Source organism: Mixophyes fleayi, chromosome 8 (assembly GCF_038048845.1).
Source record: "Mixophyes fleayi isolate aMixFle1 chromosome 8, aMixFle1.hap1, whole genome shotgun sequence".
Classification (NCBI taxonomy): Eukaryota; Metazoa; Chordata; class Amphibia; order Anura; family Limnodynastidae; genus Mixophyes; species Mixophyes fleayi.
In genome coordinates, this window is record NC_134409.1 from 18,973,996 (window position 1) to 18,998,527 (window position 24,532).

The window sequence follows — 24,532 nt, forward strand, 5'->3', positions numbered from 1 at the left end:
AGCTATTTCCTCCATTACACTTCATCCTCCTTCCTAAAAGGACACTTCTTATGTCAATCACTCAAACACCTGCCCCGCCCCCTAATGGCTGAAAGTCATATGAGAAGAGATGGGCTGGGCCATATACTAAGGCGGATTTCGATTGGCTGCTGTGTTGTCAGTTAGTGGCTAACCAGAAAGACGGATCTGCAACAACCTGCTGAAATAAGTCCTGTGTCTGTACGATCGCTGCACTTATAGAGGTAACACTGCTATATAACACCCTTCCGTCCCATTCAAAAAATTTGTATTATATATTTCGATATTTGAGTTTTTTAATAAATTATATTGGCCCGCCTAAAGTTTTTAATTTTTATTTGGCCCGCTCCTGAAAAAGTTTTCCCATCACTGGACTATAGCAACTAATCATATTCTAGCTATCATTTATCTAGTAAAATGATAGGTAGAATCTGATTGGTTGCTATTGACAATACCGCCCCTTTTCCTTTTTAGAAGGTTTGATAATCCTAGGTAAGAGAATGGAAAACTCTACTGTTCTCTGAATTATCATAATATTTAGGGGGGAACTCAATTGGCCGCGTTACTGTAAAAAGTAACGCGACCTACGCACTATTACAGTTATTACGGTAATAGTGTGCTTAAATACAGTTATTACGGTAGTTTCAATGGCGGCTTTTTGCGTGCAGAAAGCCGGGCTAAATTTACTGTAATAAGGGTAATAGGTTTAGCACTGCGATAATTTGGGGGAAATTGAATTCCGCCCTTAGGGGCATATTCAATTGTGAGCGTTAACACTGAAAAATGAGCGCTCTAAAAATATTACCGTTTATACGGTAATATTGTGCGCGAAAAGCGTTAATACGGTAGTCTACTCACGGAATTTCAGCTCGCAGCTCAGAGAGCAGCGAGCTGAAATTCCGCGAGTAATTACCGTATTAACGCTAAGATTTTTCAAGCGCTCGTTTGTTAGCGTTAACGCCAACAATTGAATATGCCCCTTAGAGTCAGAGTATTCAGAATACATTTTATGAATCAAGCAGCCAAAATAACTTACTATCTCTCAAACTCAAGCAATATCTGTATTTTACCTGAAAGATGTCGGTGACAATAACTGATACAGTAAATGCATAATCTGTGCTTTCACCAACATTAAGCTATATTGCTGCTTTAGGAGGATATTCTCATTTCTGTTGGCGAAAAGTACTGCAAACTGGCAGAATATACTTAATTTGTGTTTTCCTCTGTATATTGCTATAAAAAACTGCTATAAAACCAACATGAATATCAAACTTACATTTTTACTTTGAAGTGGGCATAATTCAAAAAACATCAACATTATAAACAAAATATTGGACCAATAACTCAACCAATAACTCATATGGCACTGGATCCATATTTCCAACGATCTCTTCGAATGCGGTCAGAGAACTCAGATTACTCAATGGCACTAACTAGCTGAGGCCCTTCTCCAAATGTCACTTTAAAGCTGTATTTTCTTTTCATTCTAGTTTAATTTAACAGAAAAAAATATATTTCCTGGAGTGAAAAATATATTTAACATTAACTTTTTTCTGTAAGAAATGTAATTTTTTAACGTTGTTTTCCACAATCAACATTTTGGAGAATATTACCCAGTGTGATTCCCTGCTACAACCAACCGAAAAGCCTCACTCACAACTCTCTGTGATGTCACATTTCCTGGCGAACTGATAGGCTGCACTCTTACGGATATTAGTTCAGCTCACAAAATGACTGCAATATCTTTTTGCAGGCGATACATAGCCCTTCAGCTGATAACGATTATACTTGTTCATTGTAAGAGAGAACATGTCTACTAATTGACCATATAACCCCAATTGTGATTAAGCAATCAAATAGAATACTCCACCATAAACTGAAAAAGGAACAATCCAAAGGACAAGTAGGATGTTTTCATAATAATTGAATGTTTATTACTACATTTTAGTACAATAAAAAATATAAGTTGCATATGTCCAATATAAAGTCTCATCGGAACACATGCAAAAAACATTATTCTATAAATTAAATGAACAACTCATAAAACTATAAGCATTAATAAAAATGTGTTTTGAGAAAAAAAGTTGTTGTTTTTTTTAGCTATTTCACACAAGATGTGGCATACAAAGGGACTTACGTCCGAACATGAATCTTCTATACACCAATCACTCTGTAACTTACACAGGTTCTTCTGATTAAAGAATAAACATAATCTTTTCCATTTTATTACACATTTCGTCTTTTTAATACAATTATCTCTGCAGTAACATTCATCATATATATGTTCTTAAAAAACATAACATATTGCACATGTCTGATCTTGGAAGCTAAGCAGGATTGGGGTGGGTTAGTATTTGGATAGGCGATTACCTGGGGATAGCAAGTGCTGTAGGCTAAAGTATAATGAATGAAATTCCGTTGTTGCATAATGTAACAATAGCGCACAATACACTTTATTTGTTTTTTGCATATATGCAACATCTCATGTTTTAGAACAAACTGGTGGCTTTATAGACAATTGGATAAATGATCAATTATGGGACACATGAGATCGCATTTTTGAAAACAATCAGATTAATAACTGTCACCACACATTATAACGCTTTTAGACTTTTAATGCTTGATTATAATAATACACACACGTAAAATAACTTCAATTCATCCACTTCCGATTAAAAAAGCACTCTGCGAGATGTAGTTTTCTGAACGGATGCATGTGTTACTCGCTGTGCCGATCACGGCATCCCAGTCGTCATGGAGACGCTTAAGGTTTTTATCCCGGCCGTTGTTAGGGAAACGGTCAGAACGTTCAGCTGTTACCGCCGCATCACGGCAAGAAGGGCAGCCCTCTTTTTTACTCGTTTCAAGTTCTTAATTACCTTTCGAACAGGCTTTAAGAACCTCAAGACCAATGCACTCTCTCGGAGTTTCATGTCCTGTCATGCTCCGCCTCCGGATCCTCGGCCCATCATTCTGTCCTCCTTGATTCATGTTGGTTTGACCCAAGACCTTGGAACTACGCTTTGTCAACTTCAAAGAATTTCCCTTGCTGAAACTCCTGCCAACAGGCTGTTCATTCCATTTCATCTTAGAAAATCGTTACTTGCTGAATGCCATGAAAAAAAAATCTGCTGGGCATCCAGGGATATCTAAGACCATCAAAATCCTCTCATGTTGGGTTTGGTGGCCCACCCTGTCTTCTGATGTTCAAAGTTATATCCTTTGCTGTGAAGAATGTGCCAGAAGCAAATCCTCAAGAAAGCTGCCCTTTGGGTCAGTTGATATCCTGTTCTACTCCAGCTAAATCATGGACACACCATTCAATGGATTTAATTGTTGATCTACCATGGTCATCTGGTCACAATACCATATGGATGGTCGTGGATCACTTCAGTAAGATGGCCCATTTTGTACCATTACCTAAACTACGTGATGCACGAACACTGGAATTGTTGTTCATTCAACATATTTTTCAGTTACACTGTCTACCTGAGGACATCGTCCCTGCCTGTGGTTCCCAATTTGTCGCCCACTTTTGGAGATCTTTCTGCAGCCTGCTGGGAATGAAGGATAGCCTATCATCCGCTTACCATACACAATCCATCGGCCAGACAGAGAGAACTAATCAGTCCCTGGAACAGTTCGTTCACTTGTATATATCCAAATTTTCATGATAATTTGTCCTCTTTACTTCCGTGGGTTGAATTTACCTATAACAATTCTTGTCATTCCTCAACCCGCATATCTCCGTTTTTCTCCAACCTTGGTTTCCATCCCAGGGCAAATTCTTTCTCCTCTATAACATCTCCTGGTGTTTCCGGAGCTTCTGCTACTGCTTCATGGCTCAGAGTTATCTAGAAGAAAGTCCACTCTGCTTTGCTTCAGACCTCCTTCAGATCCAAGTCCTTGTCGGATTGTCATCGTAGAGCTTATCGATGATAAAGTTTAGCTCTCCGCCCGGAACATCATGCTCAAACAGTCTTGTAGGAAACTAGGACCCAGGTTCATTGGACCATTTACTAGTCTCAAGAAGATCAATCCCGTGGCTTTCAGACTTAAATTGCCTCCGTCCACATCCACAATTCTTAAGATATAACCGTTAATAAAATGACATACAAATGTAACGGTTTCCTATTAAATAAATGGATGAAACACAGAATTGATAACTCACATATAATCAAATTTCTGGTGCCGGGAGAAGCAGAAATTTGGACATTCTTCAGTATTAGATTGACTCTGAAAAGTGAGCAAATCCTTAGAGTCACAGTGCCGTTTTATAACCAAGCTGCAGGGCCCACTACCCCTCTTCCTGTGATGTCAGAAGTAAAAGATATGTGTGAATGCAAATTAGGGTTTTATGACTCCTGTCATGTCTGAGGTTTCCTAGAGGTGTGTTAGATTTCACTGTCTAGAAAGAGATATTTTCAAAGACTTTCTCTTTTGCGACCTGCTATAAATGATACATGGTGCTACAATGGATCTGGGCTCTTATCTACCAGCACCCTCTGGGGAGTTTAACATAATCAAACACATTGATTTAGACAGCTCCTCTGAGCCATGTCACACTATTTCTAGGAATTAATTCACAAACACATATTTGCAGATTTATATATGTAGAAATAAGCTTGCACATGACAAACAATGTCTCATTCAGATACAGTGTTAGTATGGGTACCCAGCCACTGTGCCACCCCCACAGCCCGGTGCCCTAGGCAGCTGAGTAAAGCTGCCAAATGGTGGCACCGTCCCTGTGCAAAAGTTTCCCCAGCAGTACACAAAGGGGCAACTGAGCGTCACTATAGGGCTTAACACATACAGTTTTATTTAAAAACCTACACACTATAAGGGGTAAATGTATCAAGGTCTGATTTTTTTCATCGATTTAAAATCACTGCAAATCATGAGAGATAACCTGCAATTTGAGTCCCCAAGTCACCAAATGTATTAAGTAGCGATTTTAGTTTGATTTTCAAAATTGCTGTTCATCTCCGGCGATTTGCTGCCCTTCCAAACTCTCTCGTGTTTCGCAAACTTGCCCGTGTTTAGCTGAAAATCGCCATTTGCAAACCAATACTCATTTTTGATTGGTTGCAAGTTTTACATGCAAAACTCTGGTGATTTTAGCCTGACTGAAATTATATTATTAAAAAACACACAATACAAAGCATGGTGGATAATCACACAATGGATGTTCGCTCATTGATGGAACAGGTTGATGACCTTGAAAACTTCCACCGTAGAAATAATTTAAAATTCATAGGACTCCCTAAACCTGATAAGGGAACTCACTTATTTGAATATTTATCTAAATCTATTCCCAGAACATTAGAAATACTTGATGATATAGAAATCCAGCACATTGAATGAGGTAACAGAATAGGAACAGATAGAACTGGTAGCAATAATAGGCCCTGCCCTGTTATAGCTCTTGGACTATAGAGCCAAGGAATATCTCTACTAGCCTACTGTAGAGCACCTCAACACTCTACTAATGGACAAAAAATGTACATCTTTCAAGATTTCTCAGTTTTAGTATCGCAGAAAGGCAAAGAATCTTTAGAAGTTTGTCGCATGCTGCACAATAAAACAATCGCTTTGCTTTGTGTCACCGCTCCGGACAAAACCGCACCTTACCCAACAGGGCAAGCCTCTTCTCGCGGCTTGCCCTCCACTACCACCCTTTTGCCTTCACCTGTCTTCACCTGTCATGCTCAGGCTTCCCATCGGAAGTTGCGTGTGGCTTCCTGCGTTGCTTGGCAACCCTTGACAGTGGTTCTGCACATGAGCAGAACTTCCAAGTAACTCTGAAACTTTCCTGTTGATGTCATCAAGATGCAGCTACAGGGACTATATAAGGGACCCACTGTCATGCAAACATTGCTTGGTAATTGTGTTACTATCCTGCCTGTGTATTGTTATATTCTTCTGTGCATTCACTTACTTTTGGACTTTATGGACTTGCTACTGTTTAAGCCCATGGAACCCTGCTTACTGACTTATGTCACACTGTGTACCGACTTGGCTCTGAACTATTGGACTCACTAGTGCTTAACCCTTTGGAACCTCGCTTTCTCCATAATACTAAATAGTCTGCCAACCTGATTGGATGTCTGAACTGTTTCTCTTTATCCGTAAAGTCTAATTCTCTTTATTTTCTCCCTATCTGTATTATCTGGTGTTCATCAGGAACTACACTTCTGAAACTCATCCCAACTCCACTCTGGACCATCACCACTCCATTCTCTGGATCCACCTAAAACCAGGCATTGGAATCCAACCCGCGGGGACAGGTAACTAAGTTTCCTTTCTTATTTGTTATCGTGACATTTTGCTTTATCCAGCAAAACTGAGATTGTTTTTACGTATTGCAAATCCAAATGAGGGGAAAGCATAACTTCGTAACCCTTTGTCGTCTCCAGTCTATCTGAACCATGATAAAATTGGCTGATCCTACTACATCTAACTAAAAGTAAATTTGGGGATTTAAGTAAAAATACTGTATTATGTTACAAAAAGCAGAACCAAACCCTCTAAGACTGAGGGCTAGATTTACTAACAGGCGTGTTTGTAAACCCGTCGACTTTCGGCGGGTTTGCCAGCGGATTACCCATCGCCGGATTTACTAACGCTAAACCCGCTGTCCAAATGGCCAGAAATTATTTTTTCAAAGCCGCCTCTTTAGAAAGCGCCATGACGGTTTCAACAATGTTCCAAATACAAACAGCCGGATTTACTATTAGGGGATTTATAAATCCGCCGGAAAACCGCCATTCAAAAGACCAAAAAGAAAGAGCTGCTTGTGAGCAATCAGAACATAAGAGAAAGGCCTATTTCATGTCCAATGATTGCTCCATTAGGACTGTGTATAGAAAATGGCCAAAGTGTCATGTAATTTCAGGGTACTGTTAATTTTTTTTTATTTTTGTTTTCACCCTTTATGATTGCATAGTAAATTCTCATTTCAGCATTCCATTTCTATTTGTTTTTTCCTTTCAACAAATCCACTATAATACTGGTGCCTCAAAGAAATTAGGATGCACAATGTTTCATTACATAGTTAACCCTGAATTTTATGCTAATGCAATCCAAGGGCTAGATTTACTAAGCTGCGGGTTTGAAAAAGTGGGGCTATTTCCTATAGCAACCAATCAGATTCTAGCTTTCATTTTGTAGAATGTACTAAATAAATGAAATATAGAATCTGATTGGTTGCTATAGGCAACATCCCCACTTTTTCAAACCCGCAGCTTAGTAAATCTAGCCCCAAATGTGAAAAATGTTTTTTCTGGATGAAGAAATCACAGTCAATCACAGTCTATTGGCCAGCAGTTAATTATGATGCTTAAAAAAAGGGCCCCTCATTATATTTCAGGTGTGGGTTTGTTGGAGAATGCGGGTAATGTGGTGCATTCTTGCCAGTGTATGTTTGCAGCTTTTTATCTGATGGAGGCACAAAGGCGCCAGGAGGAGGAGGATGAACAGCAGTTGCCATCTGTTCCGCGGAGCCTGCGAAATACCCGCACTCCACGTGCATTTCCAGTGCGTTTGAATCTGGAGTCTTTGGCTGATGTGGAGGTAGTACAAAAGTTTCGCCTCAATCGTACTAACCTCATGGCACTGTATGAGCAAGTGAATAATACAAAGATTCCCTTCTGCAAGTTCTCCTGCCCCCCCTCCCCTTCCCTCCCTCCCTGCAGATCCTCCTCCATTAGCACTTATAGAATTGGCTATTCCCATCCCACTAATTTCTTCCCACTCCTCTCCTGACAGCCAACTTGCACCAGCTCTAACTGTGTCTCTGTTTACAGTAAGTGTACATTGTCCTCATCATGGTTTTGTCTGATCTACTGCGTGTTCCTTTCAACTCCCTGAGTGTCCCTGAGATCTGTCGCTGGGCTGCCTGGCTCTTTCTCCTGACTTTGCTGTTTAAAGGCTTCAAGTTGTATCTGAATTGGAAAGTACTGGAGAAAGCGTTGAAAGATTTCCCAGGTCCTAAGTGTCACTGGCTGTATGGCAATGCCCTTGAGGTAAGAGGTTCCGTTTAGTCTATCACATGTCTATCCTATAGCATTACATTATCTATGCCTCGCCGCTGATCCTGGACAATGTTTTTATTGCTTATAGTTCCTGAAGGCTGGAAAGAATATGGAGATCTTTGTAGAATGGGCTCAGACTTATAAGTATGGCATGTCCATGTGGCTCGGAAAATTCTTTGCAGCACTTCTAATCACACACCCTGATTATGCAAAGGCTATTCTTGTCAGGCACGGTAAGAGATTTGATTGAACCCCTTAGGCTATGTCCAGATGTATGTTTATTGTTTGCAGTCTGAAGATTCAGAGTTTGGTGTCTCAGACAAACTCATAAAACACTTCTAAAATGTTTCTCCGTTCACTTGAAAAAAAAAAAAAAAAAGTTCAGAAATGCCTGTGTATGTTTTCTTTATGTAATGTAGAAACAGATGCGGTCAAATGAATTGTCTCATCTTCCACAACAGCAGAAACAGCATGAGAAGAAAAAGCCTTTGTCATTCATAAGGGAATAAAAATTCAAGGACATAGCCGTAATCTTTATATTGCTGTTGATTACTTTCTTGAAACCCAAGTTTCCTACATATCTTTTAAGTAGTAAACTGTTTGACCAGCCTTCTTACTCATATTATCTCATGTTTGTGTAGATGATAAAAATCATGTAATTGTTATAATGTCCTGTAAGAATTATTTATTATGTACAGGTCTGCATTATAATAATATTATATAATAATAATATTGCTTGCTGAGTAAGCAGAGGGTGTGTCTCCGATAGTGGGTGGGGGCGCATTTGCCAGCTCTGATTGGTACATTCAATGCGTCTAGCACATCAGAACCCTTAACTCCCCAACACCTCTCCTAAAAAAATTAAAAAAGACATGTGCCCTAGTGGAAGTTGTGCGCTGCACCTGCTCACCATCACTTTAGGATGCACAGCAGCAGTGAGCAGACACACCTCCTAACAATTTTGGCAGTTGGGACAAAAGTCCCGGCTGTCGGTACGTTGGTAATGTTCCTTAGAATCATACTTGTCCACTCTCTCGGAATGTCCGAGAGACTCCCGAGTATTAGGTAGGTCTGAATACATCCTAATTAGTAATTGCACCACACCCCACTACTCTCCAGCATATTTACTGGGGAAAAAAACAGATGGTTATTAAAGTAGCAAAAAATGAACATAAAAGGCATGAGTCATTAAGGAGAGCAAAGCATAAAGTCGCGACCAACACCAGTCGTCATCGATTCTTGTCGGTCAAGCAGCTTCAGTGTACATCTTCCCCTAATGTCTTCCCCTAATCTGTCCTCTTTCAAACGAACATTAAAAACCCACCTTTTCCTTAAAGCCTTCCAGTCTCATGCCTAAACTCCCACCGGTCGGCTACCTCTCTTTCTCATCCCTTCTTCCCTTCTCCCCTTTCCTCCACTCCGTCTCCGTTTCTCCCGTCTCTCCGTCTCATCCATGTGTCTGTCTGTCTTCCCCTCCCTTTAGATTGTTCGCTCCTTTGAGCAGGGCTCTCCTACCTTCTGTTTCCATCACTTTTAACTGCGCTCTCCAGCTACTCAGCTCACCTCCTCTCAGTCCCTCTGCCCTCTGTCTCCTCTCGCTTCTCTCCACTCCCCTCAGTGACTCTCAACCTGTCATCCGTGCCCACCCTCTTGGGCCATAGTTACCTGCCTGTACTCACTTTTCCCCTCCCTCCCTCTCTTTCATGCTGTGCCTGAGCCCCCAGAGTTATAGTGCTTACTGTTACTTGTACTGTGCTGTTTCACCTTGTACTGTGCCATTGTTTGTCCTTGTACGGCGCTACGGATACTTTGTGGCGCCCTATAAATAAAAATGAATAATAATAATAATAATAATACATATGTCGTGGTAAGTGGTGTCAGTGTAATCAGCTTCTTTATACCGTACCCGACCCATTTAACTCATGTGCCAAATAATAAACTAATTTGCAACCCTTGGATTGTAACATGGTTTGTTCCGGAACACATTTACTCCTTTTTTTGCTTATTTTTCTTAATGACTCAGGACCAAAATCTTTTTAATCCAGTACATTGTAAGCTTTCATTAGTAGGGACGTCCGTTCTTTTCACATCCACAAGTATTTTGTCTACAGTCTCTGTTCCTGTGTTAGTTAGGCTGTTTCTACCATTTACTGATGCTGTAAATACAGCACCAACTGTCTCCTATGGAGTCACACAGACAATATACTTCATACAGTACATTGTTTTTATTACACAATAACTACATTCTACTTTTGAATGAAATTGGCTATAACAGTTTATTATAAAATGTGATTTGATACTTTTTATGCTACTGGCTTATATCTGATTTCATCTGTCAGGGATAAGCCCCACTAGCTACTCTCTATTTAATATCAAGCAATCTTATATCTTCCACACAGGCAATTAATTCGTTTAGAGCAATAAGGACATGAACTATTACATTTTTAGATTTAATATACTAAAAGTACAATGCTTATAGGTTAATAAAAAAACAATTAATAAACAATTGACATAACATACACAAGCAAAACAGTTTAAACAAAGGGATTCAATTCAGAGTATAATTTACATTGAAGTGTTATATTCTGAGCCAAGGGAAATTTGCTTGAAGATGGACAGCTTATCAATGAATGATTGATATTCCAAAAGACTGACAATTTTCCCCTTCACAACACAGGTTTTTTTAAGCAAAATGAAATGGGGCAGTCGGAATGTCCCCTGGGTATCATTATAGTTTGCTCACAAATATTTCAAAAGTTTAGACCTTTGGTAACTCTCCACAAACATATCCCAGAGACATAACTCCCCCTTCAATAAACCAGTCCTAATCTCCCGCACATTTAAATACCAAACATGATGGAATTATATCAATCTGACATCCCTTTCCAAAAGACAAGTGATTATAGCTGATCCCTGTTACCGCTAGTAAGTATAATTCACAACCCGTTGTGGTTTTTGCCCGCCAGTATTGAGTGGCACAAAGGTTTTTTCCAAAATATGAAATATGAAGGCATTTCCTTTAAAGTTCATATTTCTATATACCTGCATAAAGAACCTTCAAGTTTCACCTGGGTCTCCAAGATTCTCACCTAGGCATATGGGTCTCTAATTTATACCTAGTGGTTATTTTGTGTTTACAATACCTATTCAGGGCCGGATTAACCGCAGAGGTTTATGGGCTATAGCCCAGGGGCTTTGGGCAGCTGGGCTATATGGGCAGATGGGGTTGGGAGTGATTTATATATATCACTCCCAACCCCATCTGATCCCATTCCCTCCTGTGCCCTTTCCCAGCAACCAAATATATTTTATTTATCCCTTCTGTGGGGAACTGAGACAACCCCATAGGATTTGATGCAGCATCCTTATACCCCTTCCCCCTCCCCTCTCCCCTCTCAATCGGTTCCAATCTTGTCTACCTATCGGGGTAAAAAGGTGGAACGGAGCCTCCGGAGGTGATACATTTTTGGGGAAGGGGGGGGACATGTGTCATTTTGAGGAGGAGGAGAGGGCGTGTTCTTTTTTGCTTTTTTGAAAATACAGAGTAGGTACATTAACATAAACATTTGTCAAGCGACGTATGCCCAATCCGATATTACTGGGGGGGCCCCAGTAATATCGGATTGGGTATACGTCGCTTAACAAATGGGCCTCATAGTACCCCTAGCCCAGGGGCCTACAGTGTCTTAATCCGGCCCTGTACCTATTGAAAGGAAGTCAATTAGGAAGTGGAATACATGATCAAAACAATGATGTCTAGGATCTGCATATCTTAAGCTGGTCTCCTCAAAAAGGGTCTGCTCATCCTAATTACCTCCTACTGAGCTAAATAACCAAATGTTTTAAAAAGGAAACGAACATTTATCTGAGGGGAAAATCATGTTCACTACTATGTAGCAATGCAATATTTTAGTTTGGGCCCTGACATTTAATATTCTATTTCATCCTATCATATTTATGCTCTCATCCTGACATCATCCATTATCTTAATTGATAGTTGTTACTGTGTATATTTTATATATTCAGCCTTTATACTTACAATGTGTAGTAGATATAGTTTTCTGCTGTAGGGAATTGATTACTAATATAGATTCCTGTCTCAATAGGCTGTTAAATATTCACTTGCTTTTTTTTGTTCATCCATGTTTGGTACGTACAATGGTATGCAGATTGAGACAGAGTTTTACATTCTCTAAATTGTATTTATTAGAAAATAACCTTGCCTTCTCTCTTGCATCTTTTCAGATCCTAAGGATGATGTAGCCTATAGATTTATAGTACCTTGGGTTGGTATGTAATAAAGTAAATTCCATTATTAGATCTTTCAAATAGGCATATAACTAAGAGGATAATATAAATCAAATATCCAACCAATTCTATAAATAAGTATATTCTAATAGTGACACAGAATTGACAATTGCAGGAGCACTGTGACATTTGCACATGCTGAATTGCTTGCTGTGCGTGATGTACAATTCTACAAAATGCCCTAGATGTCATGGATAGAGCACGTCTTCTAATTGTCTTCCTTAATTCTTACCTTGTTTGTTTATGTTATACAAAACATTGCATTGTGCTTTAAAGAGTTATAATCATTTGTCAGCATCAGGCAAGTGTGACTTCACCGCATCATGTTTTGCAGATGACTTGGCGTTTTATAAATTAATTCACAGTCAGACAGAGGGTGCTGATTGCTGCTGATACTCACATATTACTCTTTCACCCTACACCATACATTGTATTGCAGAACCTTCTATTGGACAACGATGAGCTTCATTCTGCAGAATGTAGAATTTGTATTTTAGCAGTGCCCTCTTGACAAACAATGAATTTCATCCTGCAGAAGGTCAATGCCTATAAATTTCTTCTTAAAACTATTCAGTGCACTGTGCTGCAGGGAAGTTTCTTCAGCACATCAGTTTTCATTTACAATTTTTTATTTAAAAAGCTGAAGCTGAAACATGATGAAATGAAAGGTCATTAAATGACACTTCTCACACTCCTTGCATATGTTCGACTTGTTCAAAATGATAATTACTCTAGCAAACTATAACGTCCAGAGGGCTTCTAGTGAATGAATCTGAGAAATGATGATGTCCCTAAATGTTAGCCATATTGTTTACATATGTAATTAAACACGTGCCAAATGTTATATTGATCCAGAATCCTCACATTTTGTAGCCCAGTTTTCTTTATAATTTTTCTAAAGCTACCACTCCCACAAACATAGGAAAAGTGCCCTCTAGTTACACTTGTGTCTCATTTGTACTTTGTACTGTGTTATCCGCTGATCCAGTTACACAAAGGAGAAGAGATAATGTTCTCTTTTTTTGTGGGTCACAGGTTATATTTTTAGTTTTCTTTACTCTGGGATCCGTGCCTCCTGATTTTGGGCCATCTGACTGGAATAGAATGGTCTGAAATGTTATAGTAAATTTTAAGATAAGGAATTTTCTAGAGCTGCTCTTTTTCTCTGTAATTCTCTCCCACGCTATATTAATTTCCCAGTTTGACAATCTAAAGGTGGTCACTGAAAATGTATCTTTTCAGAGAAACTTACCCTGACTCTGCTAAGACCATCAATGTCACACTTACCAGTCATCACTTGTTCCACTTTTACCCTATTGAGTGTAAACTATAAGATGGAGAGACCTCTTCATCCTTTTGTATCTGATTGTTTTTCTAATGTAATGTATGTGTTTCTCTTAGAAATTGTACACTGCTGGCACTTTATAGATACTGAATAATATTATTATTATTGTTATTAATAATAATAATAATAATAATAATAATAATACAAGATAAATGAAAAATGTAATCTATATGGAGGTCATTTATGAAACACACTCAACCTTAATTTTGAACCTGCACACTTGGATAATGCACCTAGCATTTCAACTAAGACTCTAGGGGTATATTTACGAAACTGCTGGTTTGAAGAAGTGGAGATGTTGCCTATAGCAACCAATCAGATTCTAGCTGTCATTTTGTAGAATGTACTAAATAATGATAACTAGAATCTGATTGGTTGCTATTTGCAAAATCTCCACTTCCAAACCTGCAGTTTAGTAAATCTAGCTCAAGGTCTTCGTTCACAAGTGGCCAGTGTGGGAAATAGCTTGTGATTGGCCAACCAGTGGAGCTCTGGTGATCCTTACTATTATTATTTTGCATTGACCGGCTGTATTCTGGTGGTGGGTCATATTTTTAATGGGAATTTTTCAAGTGTTTGGATTTTTTCTCCACCTTATTATCTCACTCAGCAATCAATAAATAATAATAAACTCCATCACCCCATCCAGTTCTGCAGGGATCTTGACAAACCTATGCAGGATGCAAATTGAGGCATACGGCGGATCCAAAGCTGTATTTGCACTGCATTCATAAATTACTCCCTTAGTGTCACTGTCCCTTCATCACTGACATTGCGGACAATGACATTTTGTCCATTGCGGCAGGGCGCATTGTTCCGTAGAATAAATATGGTGATTTCATAAGCACAAATATCAATATGAAAACTGGTTTTGCATTCTTATTAACTTATTTGTTCTTACTATAATATTTATGTAAATTACATTAGGTGATGGATTATTGGTCACCTCTGGCAAAAGGTGGTTCCATCGCCGGCGATTGCTGACTCCTGCCTTTCACTATGATGTCCTAAAACCGTATTTGGCGATAATGGGTGACTGCACGAAAACCATGCTGGTAAAGGCTTGTTTCTACAATTTTCACATAATATTAGTGTGAAGCTGTGGGAAGCAGAGTCCCAGACAGGGGGTAACTAAGCAGCTACTAACACGGACACTGCTTCCCATGCAGATGTACCGGAAGCTCTCTACAGGTTTATGTGGGTGTCAAAATGGGGGGAATCCCATTGACAGGTTATGTTTGGGGAGGGGTAAAAGCTACCTAACTAGGGCAGTTGTGTAAAAGTGGACTACCCCTTTAATTAACCTGTTATCATGTTTCAGGACAAATGGGAACGGCTCATCCCAGATAAAAAACCAATAGAGGTTTCCAATGATATCAGCCTCATGGCACTAGACACCATCATGAAATGCGCCTTCAGTTACGATAGCAACTGCCAGACGAAAAGGTAATCGTTGTCAATGTGCTTAATTTGCAATCCTAATTCATTCAGATTAACAGAATTTGTGGGACTATACACTGATAGACACATATGTACACACACATACAATTATACTTTATGCTCCAGCAGAGCCATCAAGTCATTGACTTGCGTGAAACATGGCCCATTTATTTATACACATATATGATCTCAGTGGCACAAAGTAGGGTTAACTTTCTCTCATGTTCATTTCAAAATGATAAACCTTAGCGCCATCTCTGGGAACATATTTGTGTATTCTATACATATTACAAACAAATATACTGCATACTCCACATTTGAAAAGTAAAGTGATGCTTTATGATGCATAACATGTAGTATTGTTCAGCGGAGTGATATGCAGTCTATCAGCTGTTACACCTTCCATCTTGCCTTTTTTTGCAGTGAAAATGCCTATATTAAAGCTATATATGATATCTTGTACTCGGTAGACCAGAGGTTCCGTAACTTTATGCATCATAGTGACTTTTTGTACTACCTGAGTCCGCAAGGAACCAATTTCCGGAGAGCAGTGACCATAGCACATGACCATACAGGTGAGTTTGCTGTTAAACATAATTTACAATCAATCTATAAGTAATCTATGTACCATAACCCCTTCAATGATGGCACTGCATCCAAACTTGTAGCTATTTTAAATTTATTCATATTAAAAATGCCTTACATGCACTGATGTAATTCATACTTGCCAACTTTGGCTAGTTGGCCTCCGGGAGATCTGGGGGGCATGTGGGGGCAGGACTCGGTGAATTGTGTCATTTGGCTCTGCCCCCTAAACTGACATCACAATTTATAGCCTATTACAGCATGGGGCGGGGAATGTTACATATGCAGTGTTTGTAAATGGGCTTAATTCCTGCTGCAGTATATAGGCAGCAGCACAGCAAACAGCTCCCGGCACTGTAGCAGCTGGTCAAAGTTCCTTCAACAGCTCTTCACCAGCTGATACACCATGATAGTTCCTAGTTACGCGATTCACAGCAACCACAGTAAAAGTTTGTTTGCAAAAACAAACTTTTATTAGCCCTCCATGTCCACACGTATAGTGATTTTTGCTGCGAGAGAAAGAGAGAGGAGCATGCTAGTGTATAACAAATAAATATACAATGGAGGTGATTTTTATGAAGCGTACCTGATGCACCAGTACACCTGTATGGTCGGCTCAGTACACTTCAAGGTATGTGCCTACCGTGCTCTCTGAGGCTCCATCGCAACCTAGAAGTGCGCCCAGAAGTGCGCCCAGGCGTATGGAGAGGCAGAAGGCTGCCATCAAAAAGTAATTTAAAGTAATGTACTTGGAAAAAAATATATATGCAAAAAGCAAAAAGAATAGTTCATGTTGAGTCTGACATATCAATATGCTCAATAACAGTAGAATTTGCGTCAGGTGTACAAATGTGTATACCTAAACCCAACAAAAACGTAGAGATGTGAGTGTTAGTAGTAAATGCTAAAGTGACATTATCCTATTTGTAGACAATATAATAATGTAATGAAGTGTCAAGTACACAAGAGAGAAGAGTGTCTTGACCGTTATCAACAAATGCAACAGTCGTATCTTTTATATAAAGTGCAATTAAACACAAGTGCCTCCACATCCATTGTTTACTCCTTTAAAAATCCAGTAGGAATCTTCCTTCCTGCAGTAGCCCAAATAGATATTGGCAAATAAGTAATTCAAACGGACGGCAGCGTCTTGATATAATATAGCCGCAGCACTAGTGACTTATACTACATATTAAATAATTCATTCATTCATAGATTAAGGTGCTGCATTCTCGTGAACATGAGTACAGTGCACAAAACGAATGCCTCCGCTGTGTGAGCACTTTCGTCTCTTAAAATGATCCTGCTCAGTAAATTGACCGACCAGTCTACCAGTATTTACACTCTTTCATGTATTCTTTTATTTTTCTTGCTACCTTTCCACTTTCATGTATTATTTTCCTATGGTTGCTCTTTACTATCTACATATTGTGTGAGTGTGTGTGTGTGTGTGTGTGTATATATATATATATATATATATATATATATATATATATATATATATAATATATAAAACATTTATGTTTTCTTTCATGAGCTAGATAAAGTAATAAAACTGAGAAAAGAGTCACTGAAATGTGAGAAAGAGGTGGAAAAAGTCAATCGAAAGAGACATTTGGATTTTCTTGATATTCTACTACAAGCAAAGGTAAGAGATCGTGTTCTAAGTTACTACTACATCATATACTGCTGTTTCCTGCAAGCTCGTAAAATTCCAACATCACCCAAGGTCAGCTTCTGGTCTCATTACGTATTTAGCAGTTGCAGTAACTGGTTTTAGATTAATTAACTAATGTTTTTAAAAATAAATAAACCATCCTAAAAGTTATGTATAATTTATATTAAGTTATATTAATATCATTTATATTATGTATGCTCTGCTTTCAGTAGTGGATCCATTTCAATGGTGTTATTGTTGTGACGGGGATTTGGGACACTCTGCTGAGAGTTGGTCTGCATATCAGTCTGGGCACCAGTTAAGGATCTGTATATCAGACTATGCAGATATGCATTTTAGGCAACACATCAGATATGGTTTTCTGTATTAGACTGGGCACCAGATAATGGTCGGCATATCAGATTTTACATCAGATAATGGTTGGCATATCACACTTGACACCAGATTATGGTTGGCATATCACACTTGACACCAGATAAAGGTCAGCATATCAGATTTGGCACCAGATAATGGTCGGCGTATCAGATTTGGCATCAGATAATGGTCGGCGTATCAGATTTGGCACCAGATAATGGTCAGCATATCAGACTTGACACCAAATAATGGTCAGCATATGAAACTTGACACCAGATAATGGTCAGCATATCAGACTTGGCACCAGAGAATGGTCAGCATATGAGACTTGGCAGCAGATATAGGTCCACATATTAGACATATTAGACATATAGGGCACCAAATATGGAATACTAGACTGGGCAACTCTCTGCATTTACTGTAGGTTTCTTCACCAGATAGGGCTTAACATATCAGACTGGGCACCAGATATTGGTGTGACATATTATACTGGGAACCAGTTTCACAGACAACCTTTTATTCATAAATTGGTGTGAAACTAGACTTTCTATTACTGATAGCATTAAAAAAGAATTCCACTCATATTTTTTTTATAATAAACCCACCTCTCTCAACTAGCAGATTGGGGCTGGGTCATATGCCCAGGAGCCCAACTCACCTCTGCTACAGCACGCAGTCCTCAGATGCTCATTGACTCATAACCTGAAATTGAATTTAACTATATTTATACCTTGTATAATGTGACTTTTTAGGATGAATTTGGTGAGATTCTTCCTGATAAAGACCTGCGTTCAGAGGTAGAAACCTTCATGTTTGCGGGACATGATACGACGAGCGCTGGATTCAGCTGGATATCATACTGCATGGGCAAATATCCTGAGCACCAGGAGAAATGTTATGAGGAGATCAGAGAGGTCATGGGAGATCGGGACACGGTGGAATGGTGGGAATCTAATGACTATTTCTATTAGTTTGACACCGTGAAAGTAATTATGTCACAAATGTATACAGGTATGGAATATGTTTAGGACTTTGGGAAATATATTTACTTTGGAGCAACATGCCTAAAATATACTAAGTTACATTTAAAAATAACCCCTATACCCTTTGCATTTTGCTCCATATTATATTGGCTATCAGTGCTCCTAGCCTCTTCCTTAAAGCCTACCAACCTTCCGCATAACCCCTTCATCTCCTCCACTCGCTCTCTCCCTTACCTCATCTAGCTCCCCTTGTGCCTGTTCTGTTTTCCCTCCCTTAGGATGTAAGCTCACTTGAGCAGGGCCCTCTTTCCTCCTGTCTCCTCACCTGTTCTTCTGCTCCGTGTTTATTGCTTTAACCTGCGTGGAGTTCCTGAAGTACTGGTATCTCTGTTTATTGTTTTGTACTGTTTCATCCTGTATAGTGTACTGTCTGTATGTATGGTGTACGACGCTGTGGAAATTTTGTGGCGCCTAACAAATAAAGGATAATAATAATAATAACAATAATAGGAAGAAACGCTCAGGGACTGTTGCTGAGTTGGCATCCAAAATTTAAGCTCTAATAAGGTGCACATAAAAATATTGTATTTTATGTTACGCAAACAGGTGTATGTCTGTCAGGATTCACTAGGATGAGTGGGATCCTTCTGGTCTCAGCTGAGATTTGCGGTACTCCACCCAGAGGCGCAGAATTTAACAAAGCGGAAGGTTTTCCCCAGAGATTCCTGCAACGGAATTTGGGCTTTGCAGCTTCTACCCTGCAGGCCGTGGCCCTCTAGGGGAGTTCCCAGTAAGCAGTGATAGAGAACCGAGTACAGAGAAGAAGGTATACACTAGATAGCCACTAATAAGCGGGAGGGCCGAGCGATGCTCTGCGAAAGTTCATAGAGAGATATATGTGATGGTCTGCGGTAGTTACCACTAAGTAAGCAGAGCAGGTAAGCGATAATCTGCGGCAATACACTTGGAGCGATGATCTGCGGTAGTTACCACTAACGAGTGGCGCAGGTAATAGGTGATTGCAGCAGCACACTTGGAAAGATGAGGGCGATGATCTGCAGTAGTTACCACTAACGAGTGGCGCAGGTAATAGGTGATTTGCAGCAGCACACTTGGAGAGATGAGAGCAGTGATCTGCAGTAGTTACCACTAAGGAGTGGCGCAGGTAATAGGTGATCCACGGTAGCACACTAGGAGAGCTGAGATCCAAGCGGGGGTACATGAGCTGCTTCCTGGCCAAGAGTCTGATGAGAAGAACCAGCACTAAGAGGTGCTGGGAGGGGCCTTATAAATGAGAGGCAACCAATGGATGAGCAGAGCAGGTGAGAACAGGTGAGATGATCACTCGCCGTTGCGCAGAACCGTTGCCGGCCCGACAGCCAGAGGAGAAAGCGGAGAATCTGGAAATGAGTTGATGCTCAGGTTATAGGGTGGCAGCTGCGGGAGAGCGACGTGTGACAATGTCCTAATCAGCACCAGGCACTTAAGCTGGGTACACACTACAGAAAATTGCTGAAACGACTGAAAGTCCAGATGAGCCTGCAGATTTATGTGTATATACCTACACGATCTACCGTCAGATCTGTGATCTTCATCTGTCATAACCATCTGCTGAAAAGATCGTGACTCAGTAAACTCTATGGAGATTTATAAACACTGCAGGTTGTGAGTTCGTACACACTTCCACAATTGCCCGACATCATTCCATTGTTGATAGTTATTTTTAGGAAGTTTATAAAATCAAATCAAACAATTTGGTACAATAAAACATGATCGTGGGAGTGTAGACACTAATGCACTATTTGCCCCAACAGACATTTATTGTGTGATTAGCCCGATGATTGGTTGAAAATCCTAAAGTGACATGACTTTGTCACTACTGGTTACATCTCTCCAGTTAAGTTTTTTCCTAGCAGCAGTTGAGTGAGAAACTGAAGGAGGAGACGCCGTCCTGTCACGTAACACTTGAGCTGTCATCTTGCTCACCAGGCGCTCCTTGCATCTCTTCAGATCTGGGTCAGTTGGAAACAAAGAGAAGACATAGCTCTTAAATCAAAGATCAAGCACAGTCGCCAAAATGAAGTGATCCGATTTCAAGATTTTGATAACTCTTGGATCCTGGCGAAGCGAATAAAGTACTTGATCTACATACTTTGCGGAACTGCTTTGTTTAATCTCCTTCTTCAGTTTCTCAAGCTGCTTTTCCAAAAGTCTAATTAAGGGAATCACTTGACTCAAGCTAGCAGTGTCTGAACTCTCTTCACAGGTGACTCCTTAAAATGGTTTCAGCACCTTGCACAACACGCATTTTCCACTGTGCTTGACTAAAATACATCCCCCCTCCTTTCCCAATGTCATAGCTTGTGGAGTAAGCGTGGATGACTTTTCGCTGTTCCTCTATCCGCAGAAGCATATACAGGGTGGAATTCCACCTTTTCACCACCTCTTGCTTCAGTTGGTGGCAGGGCAAATTAAATTGCTCTTGTAGCTGCTGCAATCTCCTACACGCTGTTGCCGAATGTCGGAAATGTCCAGATATTTTACAGGCCACAGACAGCATCTCCTGCACGTCCCTGTCATTTTTTAAAAAGCTCTGCACCCCCAAGTTTATTGTGTGAGCAAAACAAGGAATGTGATGGAATTCACCCTCTGTAATGCTCTCACAATATTTGTGGCGTTATCGGAAATCACATATCCTCAGGAGAGTCCAAGCAGGATTAGCCATTTTGCAATGACATCTCTTAGTTTTTGTAACAGATTGTCACCTGTACGCCTCTTAGTGAAGCTGGTGGTACACAGAGTGGCCTGCCTCTGACAAATGTGACGTAGTTGGGTACAAGCTGCTGCTGTTCCTGCTGGTGAAGGCGAATCACCAACCCAGTGGGCTATCACAGTCATATAATCTTTAGTTTGCCCAGTTCCGCTTGTCCACGTATCTGGGGTTAAGTGTACAGTGGGTAGAAATGCATTTTGCAGCCAAATAATAACATTTTTACAAACCCTCTGGTACAGGTTAAGAATAGCTTTTCAACTGAAATGGTGTCGTTATGGAATTTGATAACGGGGACACAAGACCTCAAGTAACTGTCTAAAACCGGCTGCATTAATAGTGGATATTGGACACAGATCTAATACGAGCATAGTCGCCATGGCGTCTGTGAACCGCTTTGTGACTGGGTGACAGCTTTCATATTTGCTTCCTCTTGCAAAGGTTTGTTTAACAGTCAATTGTTGTAAACTACTAGTAGTCTTCTTCTTGGTCTGCTTCTGTGATGAAGTTTTACCCCCAGCAGCAGCAACAGCAGTGGGAATAACACTCAAGAATTCTTCAGAGGAATCAAGGATAGTGCAGGAGTCATCTAGCCTTAGCAACTTGGATGCAGGACTAACTCTGATCACTACTGAGGATATTGATGAGGATGGTGTTATGGGTGTAGATTGCAGGCGTTGGGATGTAGGTGAGAGAAGGGTCCTAGTTGATGATGGACTGCTTATTGTTATTTTTTTACCATAACTTTCTGATTGGTTAAGGTCCCTCCCTGTGGCTTTACATACACTACAAATGGCTAGACAACTGTTGGCAGGATTTGCGTAGAAATAATTCCACACATAAGAAGCTACTTTTTTGTTCTTATGTCCAGGCATGACAATGGCCTTCTTCTTATCACGTGCCAGAACTGCTTCCACTGGTGCAGAACTTGCACAAACAACATCATCCTCATCAACATCCTCATTAGCGCCCTCGTCGGCTACACAAATATCCCCCATATCCTGTTCCAATTCCAAAGTGGCATCCTCAATTGGTGTATCACCGGCTACACTCGGGCTGTTCAGGTACACATCAGCAGAAATGCTGAAAGGGGCCTTCTTTATGGGTACACTATCAGAATGGACACGATTACACATAGCACTTGTGGATGGACTCTCCTCAGGGATTGGTGTCATTTCTGAATCTGAGCATACATTTTCCTATAATGCCTTACTGTTGTCTTCCAGCTCGGCTTGTACACGTAAAATTATTTGGGCACCGCTTTTGGAGTCCGAATTACTTGTTCTTGCTTGGTCATGAATGACCTAACAAGAAGATGCTTCAGTAACAGTTTTAAATCTCGCACTCATAGAGAAAGATGAAGGCCTCATTCTTTCTCTGCCACTGCGTGTGTAGAATGGCATGTTGGCAATTTTTTGTTTCCGGCAGTTAACTTTTCCTTTATTACAGCTCTTTTTCTCTTCAACATGGTAAAAGGTGTTTTTTTGTGTGTTTTTTTCCCTGACTTCAAATGAATATGTACTTTTACATAGGTTTTACCAGATGACGTACAGGGAAGACTACCATCAGGACTGGTGGCAGCAGCTGCTTGCTGCTCCTGCTCTTCTGTGTACTGCTGTGAATCCATTTGGATAACACCGTACACTTTTTGGTGCAAATTCAGAAGAAAAAAAGCAAGGACTAGTATTTGTATTTCAGCAATGACAATTGGCAATGGAGTCTTTGGGTGTATATAACATCGTACACTTTTTGGTGCAAATTCAGAAAAAAAGCTACTATTTGTATTTCAGCAATGACAATTAGCAATGGAGCTCTTGTCTTTGGGTGTATATAACACCGTACATTTTTTGGTGCAAATTCAGAAGAAAAGCCTGCAAGGACTAGTATTTGTATTTCAGCAATGAAAATTAGCAATAGAGCAATAGAGCTCTTGTCTTTGGGTGTATATAACACCATACACTTTTTGGTGCAAATTCAGAAGAAAAGCCTGCAAGGACTAGTATTTGTATTTCAGCAATGACAATTAGCAATGGAGCTCTTTTCTTTGGGTGTATATAACACCGTACACATTTTGGTGCAAATTCAGAAGAAAAGCCTGCAAGGACTAGTATTTGTATTTCAGCAATGACAATTAGCAATGGAGGTCTTTTCTTTGGGTGTATATAACACCGTACACATTTTGGTGCAAATTCAGAAGAAAAGCCTGCAAGGACTAGTATTTGTATTTCAGCAATGACAATTAGCAATGGAGCTCTTTTCTTTGGGTGTATATAACACCGTACACTTTTTGGTGCAATTTCAGAAGAAAAGCCTGCAAGGACTAGTATATATATTACAGCAATGACAATTAGCAATGCAGCTCTCCTTTTTGTGTGTTACCTATATAACACAGTAGAATTGGACTGCAGAATTACATCAACCCTGTAAGCACTATTATTTGTATTTTTTTGCAAGGAGATTTAACACTGGGGCTCTCCTATCTGTGTGTTACCTATATAACACAGTAGAATTGAACTACAGAATTACACCAACCCTGGCAGCAGCACTAGTATTTGTATTTTTCTGCAATGAGATATAACACTGGAGCTATGGAGCTCTCCTGAATGCCACTGATTACTTTCTTTAACACTGCCACCACCCTCCTCTTTCAGTTCTCTAATTTTGCTTGCACAACTGCTCTACACTCTATGCTACCCTTTCTGTATCCCTCTCTCAAATGGCGCTAGATTGCCGTGGAGGGCGGTATTTATGGATTCCAAAACTTTTTAGTTTTCGAATCCGAAAAAGCGCGAAAGTACCGTGCTGAGTCGGCTCGGTACTCAGATCCCCTAAGTTTCGGGTCTGTTCGGTTTCTTTAGCGGTTTTCTTTCGGTTTCGGAGCCTTAGCATCTCTAATTATTACCAAAGAGAGGCAATTTTTTTTTTACTGCAGTTTTTTCCATTAAAAGATCTTGTACCTGTAATTAGTATTAAAAATACAGGTCATTTCCTTTTTACAGACTATATGCAATTTAA

General features: G+C 39.9%; 1 protein-coding gene across 1 annotated transcript in view; it reads left to right on the forward strand.

Moving 5' to 3' along the window:
* The first annotated feature begins 7,847 nt into the window (after positions 1–7,847).
* LOC142099983 (cytochrome P450 4B1-like) overlaps positions 7,848–24,532 on the forward strand; it is a 35,395-nt gene continuing 18,710 nt past the window's right edge. Inside the window, exons 1-8 of the mRNA XM_075183991.1 lie at positions 7,848–8,045; positions 8,143–8,287; positions 12,300–12,344; positions 14,635–14,762; positions 15,029–15,153; positions 15,571–15,722; positions 17,274–17,380; positions 18,517–18,707. Coding sequence (XP_075040092.1) covers positions 7,848–8,045; positions 8,143–8,287; positions 12,300–12,344; positions 14,635–14,762; positions 15,029–15,153; positions 15,571–15,722; positions 17,274–17,380; positions 18,517–18,707 — 1,091 coding nt within the window. The remainder of the gene's footprint in view (positions 8,046–8,142; positions 8,288–12,299; positions 12,345–14,634; positions 14,763–15,028; positions 15,154–15,570; positions 15,723–17,273; positions 17,381–18,516; positions 18,708–24,532) is intronic.